This window comes from Cibotium barometz, chromosome 10 (assembly GCF_041138505.1).
Source record: "Cibotium barometz isolate CiBa-2024 chromosome 10, ASM4113850v1, whole genome shotgun sequence".
NCBI lineage: Eukaryota > Viridiplantae > Streptophyta > Polypodiopsida > Cyatheales > Cibotiaceae > Cibotium > Cibotium barometz.
The window spans coordinates 9,496,327-9,502,336 of NC_141055.1; the positions used below are offsets into that span (position 1 = coordinate 9,496,327).

The following is a 6,010-nucleotide window of genomic DNA, read 5'->3' on the forward strand; positions in this document are numbered from 1 at the left end:
CACACAAAAAGATAAAGATACCGTCACTTGCCTTTGAGAGAGCACGAGAAGATTTACAAGTGGAAACGAGTGATAACAATAATGACAATGAAAATTTGCTGGTATGTTTTTTCGTATCGTTAACACACATCTCATAAGTTTCATTTTTTAAAATGTATTCTCTTACGTAAAGACAATTGGTTAATTAATGTCATTTATTCTTGCAGGACAAATGTGGAACCCAATAATATGGCAATACCAACATTGTTGAGAATCGCATTCAAAAATCCATTAAATGGTGTTTATTAACACCACCCTTTTCTACAACTTATCAACCTAAAACATGGCTTCAAGTCCATATCAACATTACATTCTACAATGTATCAACTTTGCTTACTCTGTAGCCATATCTTGACAGCCCAACATTGATATGACTCATCATTTTCAAGACTCTCAAAGTACAAGATTTCCCATTTTATCTAATATTGAGTTTTAAACAAATATTTGGGAAAAACATGGATTAGGATTTAGCAGATTATGATTGGTTCCCTTCATAATATCGAGGAGATAGAACATTGTGTTGAGCCTTGGGGAGAGTCGATGGCTCGTTCATAATCTAGGAGATAGAACATCGTGTTGATGCCTTGGGGGTCCTTCTTGTGAGAATAATAAAGGAAATACTAACCTAGACGAATCATGTTGCTTAAGGATTATTCTAATTGAGCTATACGTGGAAGCTGCTAGATAATCAAACGTCATGGTATTGATACATGATGAGGCCCTTAGTGAGATGCCATACCCGTAGATTGTCTTTTGCTATAGATTTATAGAGTTATTAAGGGTAAGGGTCTCACATTATATTTTACACACTCAATTTAATTTATGATTGGTAAGAGGATCTTACAACCTCTGCTTGAATAATGTCTCAACACTTGCCAAACATAATCACTAGCGTGCTCGCAACAAAGATATCTAAAGTAACGCCCTTCCTTAGCTTCAACATGTAGTTTCTTGCCTTCACTAAAATCCAAAAATGTTACTACTGTTTATATAGGCATGAGTACATCTCCAGTAGCTACTACTTATGACTCTTTGTGTTCTCTCTCTAAAACTTGTGGTATGTCCTATAGGGTGTTCACATATTGACTTCAAAATACCCAACAAGATAGACATGTAAATGTGTGTTTGCAAGCTAAATGAACATGTGTGGATAGGTCAATGGTCCTCTAGGATAGTGCATTCGTAGAGTTTCATTGGCACGTGCATGATTAGGTTAGAGCTTAGGTTAGACAATAGGTTTTCTGGCATAGGAATGTGAGTCCTAGGGTGCAATTTTTTGTGAGAAACGTGTGGATTCCTTTGGCAACAAATGTACGTTCACAGGTTTGACATGTATGCCAATGAAAACTGTGGGGTGGATGACCACATGATATGTTAGAAAATAGATGTTTTGGAAGTTATGACCATCATGGAAGGGATATTTTTCAATTATAGTCCTTAATGAGCATATTTTATAAGAATCCCTATTACATGTAGAAATATACATACCTATTTGTGAACCTAGTTGATACATTTATAGGTCAATCACAAAAAAATTTGCAGGTTGTTTCAAAAAATCTAGAATTTTCCCTCCAACTACTAGAATTTCACAAGTTGTTTCAAAAAATCTAGAATTTTCTCTCTAACTACTTTTAATGGTGCATGTTTTTTTATTTTTAATTTGATATGATAATCTCTCCTAAGCTTCCTAGTGGTATGCATAATGCAAGCTTATGATGATTAAGCTATGATTAATGGTTGAGTCAAGTCCTTGATGCCTAAAAGCTTGAAAAAAATTAACCAATGAAAGGAAAAAGAGCTTGAATCAATGGAAAAGAGTTGAAGTACCTACCTAAATGGGAACTCTTGTGCCTTGCACGAGGGAGAAATGCGGAAGAAATACAAGGGTCATAGCTAGGTTGCACCCTTAGCTATTTAAGATCGAACAACCCTCTCTCGTGGTGGGTGGGAGAAGAAATTGTCCATTGGTGCCATCACATTGGAGGTTTACGATTAGGTTTGGAGCAAGGAGGGAGAGAGAGCTATGGAGAGCTCTTTCTCTACCTCAACGAGTGTAAGGACTGGGGGAGAGATGGAGAAAGAGAGGGAGAAGAGGAGAGGAAGAAATCTTCACTCAATACACTCATACATAATGCACAAGCAAGCATGCTATTGACACAAGAGTGCAAAACTAGACTCAATTGTGATAATGGCATTATGTATTTTCTCATTAATCAAAATGAGTTATATACAAACCTGTTAGGTAAAATGTCTAGGTGCCGAAGAAATGTATGGAGGCCCAAAAGCTAAATAAGACTAATGTGCATAGTGGAGGAAGTTTATTACCCCCCTTACCCTAAAAGAGTATCAGAACTTGGAAGAGGCTATCAGGAAAGTATATGTGCTCCTAGTAACCACTTGGTTATTCCCTGGCACCCTAGACACAAGCTAAGTGGCTAAGCATCTTTTTTAATACCCTTCACAGAGAGCTTTGTTGCACTCTAGCATTCTCATCAATGATGATGATGTTTTGGCGACCATTGTATGAAATATGGGAAATGCTCCTCCTGCAAAAGCCCCCTCCAAGCTATTTAGCTAGGCTGTTTAGACTCCTTTAATGATAGTTGGGCTGCAAAAGCGATGACGATGGAGGGCTACCTATTGATTTTTCAGTGTCTCCATACCTGATTTATTACCCTCTATAAACCCTAATGCTAACCCTAACCCTAACCCTAGCATTGAAGAGGCAAAGGACAACAAAGAGGATTTGATTTTGTGGGGTAATTCACAATGTCTTTGCACGGAAGATGACTAACAGATTGTCGAAAGGCACTAAGGAGTCTGCAACCAAAGAATCAGGGAAAGTTCAGGACTTATTTGGCTTACATTATTACTCAAAACATGTCCTGAACCAAGCTAGAGATGGTGTAATTTCTTCATTGAGTAGAGATTCATACACATATCAAATACAAAGGTCAGTATAGGCAAAGGAACTTTGGATAATCAGAAGACACTAACCACTGGCACAGAGGATTTGGGGTTGCAAATTGTAGAATTTCTTGGAGATTCATCTTTGGCCACAATAAAACAAAATAGATTCCTCAATCTCTTCACAGGTTATGCATTGCTAATGAGATGAGCAGAGGCAAGAGAACACCCTATGAGGGAGAGAGAAAAAAGTTCAAGGCGTCCATGAAACCCACTCGCAACAGCTCAACAAGTAGCTAGACCGCATAGAGAGAGGAAGCGCATGGTAAAGAGAGAAAACAACTCACATGTGATAAAGAGATAGAGGGAGTGCTCCATTTCCCCCCCTCCAGTATTACTGTATTTAGTGGCCATTTCACACAAAATTTGGACTCAAAAAGGACCCTCTAAGAAATGTCACGCCAATTTTTAAAAAAAAATAAAAATGGGTTTCTGGTTAAATTTTTACAAATCAAATCTTTTTTTTTTCCATTTACTCTTCAAGATCTTTTCAATGATATATAGCATAATAGGTTATAGGTGATGACATGGCATGTAACCCATCATGCTATATATCATTGGAAAGGTCTTGAATAGTAGATTCCTAATCTACAATCTTCAAAAAAAGTTGAATTGATTTATAAAAATTTAACCATCAATCCATTTTTCTAGAAAACGTTGATATGGCATTTCTTAGAGGATCCTTTTTGAGTCCAAATTTTGCCTAATGAAACCTCTCTTTTTCTTGGTATTAACTGCACCTTTTTTTAATATATTTTTGTGCTATTTTTCTCAACTCACCATAGGTGGATAGGCTTAGAGAGCTTTCCCTCATTTTTTTCCCCTTAGAGAGCTACCTGCCTCAACGAGATGTAATAGCGTCTCTATAGACATGCCTTATATTATGTTATAATTTAAACATACACTTTTGAGTCATGTAGGCCTTTGGTTTTTGAAAGGATAGGTTGAGTAAATTACTTGTTATTATAGGAGACATGCGAAGTCATTGAAGTGTTCATAGGGTTCTACTACTTTTTGGAAACATGTGTCATGGTGTGTGATTGTGTCATTGCAATTCATGCTTGCCATATAATAATGAGATTGAGGCATTACTCTTCTGTGCAATGGCAACTCTAGGGTGTAGCTTGTAGTAGTATACATGTTTGTTTCTTTAGCACTTCTATGATACCATCACTTGTCACATGCATAAAGGGGTCTTGGTGGTGTCTTTGAATTACTTATACCGATTTCCCCCAATAATCTTATGTCCATGTGCATGTGTCAGGATGTGTGATTTTGTCATTGCAACTTATGCTTGCCATATGATAATGAGATTGAGGTGCATTACTCTTTTGCGCAATGTCAACTCTAGAGTGTAGCTTGTAGTAGTGTACATATTTGTTTCTTTAGCACTTCTATAATACCATCACTTGTCACATGTATAAAGAGGTCTTAATGGTGTCTATAAATTACCTATACCAATTTCTCCCAAATAATCTTATGTCCATGTGATGCAAACTCTATATTTCACCATATGCAACACATTGATGGCATTTGTGAATTGTGTATTTGCTCCTTTATGGTGCATCGCTTATGACATAGAGCGTGTATATGTGGTTGGGAAGTTCTTTTATGTTGATGAGAAGCCTAGCACCAAGGATCATAGCAAATAGAAAGAATTATTACAACAAAAAGGTAGATGATAGGGCTATGCACCACTAAAGATAGAAAGATTAACACAATATCAAAACACTAATCATCGATCTTAAACACAAAGCAAATTAGAAACAACTCAAGTAAAGACCTAGGTGAACCTGAGATGAGTAAAAGGTTCAATAGAGATGAGTACCTGCGTCATGAAAATGTCTCAAATGGCAAGCCCTCCATTTGCTCTTATGACTTGCCCATTCACCCACTCTCCGCCATCGCTGACAAGAAACAAGATGAGGGCGGCAATGTCTTCAGGCTCGCCCAACCTTTCCAGCGGCGGCGCCTCCCGGAAGCTTTGTATCGTGGCCTCATCTTTCCCTGCAAAGAACATCTCGGTGGCGATTGGCCCCGGCGCCACGCAATTGGCGGTGATCCTCCTCCCCTTGAGCTCCTTGGCCATCATCTTGGTTAGGGCTTCCACAGCAGCCTTGCTGGCAACATACGCGCCATAGCCTGGCTTCAACATATGCACCATGGATGAGCTGGTGGTGATGATCCGCCCTTTACCGCCCGGAGCGATCTTCTTTGCGGCCTCCTTGCAGATGAGGAACGTCCCTGTGGCATTCACAGACATGGTTCTCTCCCAATCTTCCAAGGATGTGTTCTCGAGGGTTGGGTAGGAGCTCAGAAGCAGGCCTGCGAGATGGATGACAATGTTGATGTGGCCGAAGGCATCAGTGGCGGAGTTGAAGATGGAGGAGACGTCGGCGGCCTTGCCAACGTCGCCCTGCACGGCGATGGCGGTGCCACCGGAGCCTTGCTGTTGGATGAGGGAGACGACCTCGGAGGCAGCTGCGGAGTTGCCCTGGTAGCAAACAACCACAGAGGCGCCATGGGCGGCGAGGGCTAGGCAGACCTCTCGGCCTATACCTCTTGATCCCCCTGTAACTATGGCGACTCTGCCGGCCAGATCAAGCGAAGAGGAGGAAGCCATGAAAATTCACAGAATAGCAAAGAGGAAAACAGCCACAGCACAGGGCGCACGCTTCAGAATAGCAAAGATTAAACCATAAAAGGGTAGTGGTAGACTGGTAAGCCTTTACAAAAACAAAAACTATAATAATAATAATAGTGGAAGTGCATCATGCATGACATCATGCTTCTGTCTCCAGAAAGGGAGGTAGACCGCCTTCCCTATTATGTATACATGCCACGGTATCTCGAATGAAGCCATGGTGGTGGCATATAGTGGGGACAGGATTTTAATCTACTCAGTGCCAGAGTGGAAAGATTGCATGTTAGCACCCTCCTTGAGACCTCAAATTTAACGGGTGACTCTATTTTTTCCTTGTCCAGGGTGCACGCACTTCTCATA

The 6,010-nt window shown here is 40.0% G+C and overlaps 1 protein-coding gene across 1 annotated transcript; it reads right to left on the reverse strand.

The window, feature by feature from the left end:
• Nucleotides 1-4,627: 4,627 nt before the first annotated feature.
• LOC147634533 (NAD(P)-binding Rossmann-fold superfamily protein) lies at nucleotides 4,628-5,695 on the reverse strand. The gene has a single exon (XM_086803611.1). It carries the CDS (start codon nucleotides 5,627-5,629, stop codon nucleotides 4,853-4,855), a length of 777 nt encoding a protein of 258 aa, XP_086659737.1. The 5' UTR covers nucleotides 5,630-5,695; the 3' UTR covers nucleotides 4,628-4,852.
• Between the last annotated feature and the right edge of the window lie 315 nt (nucleotides 5,696-6,010).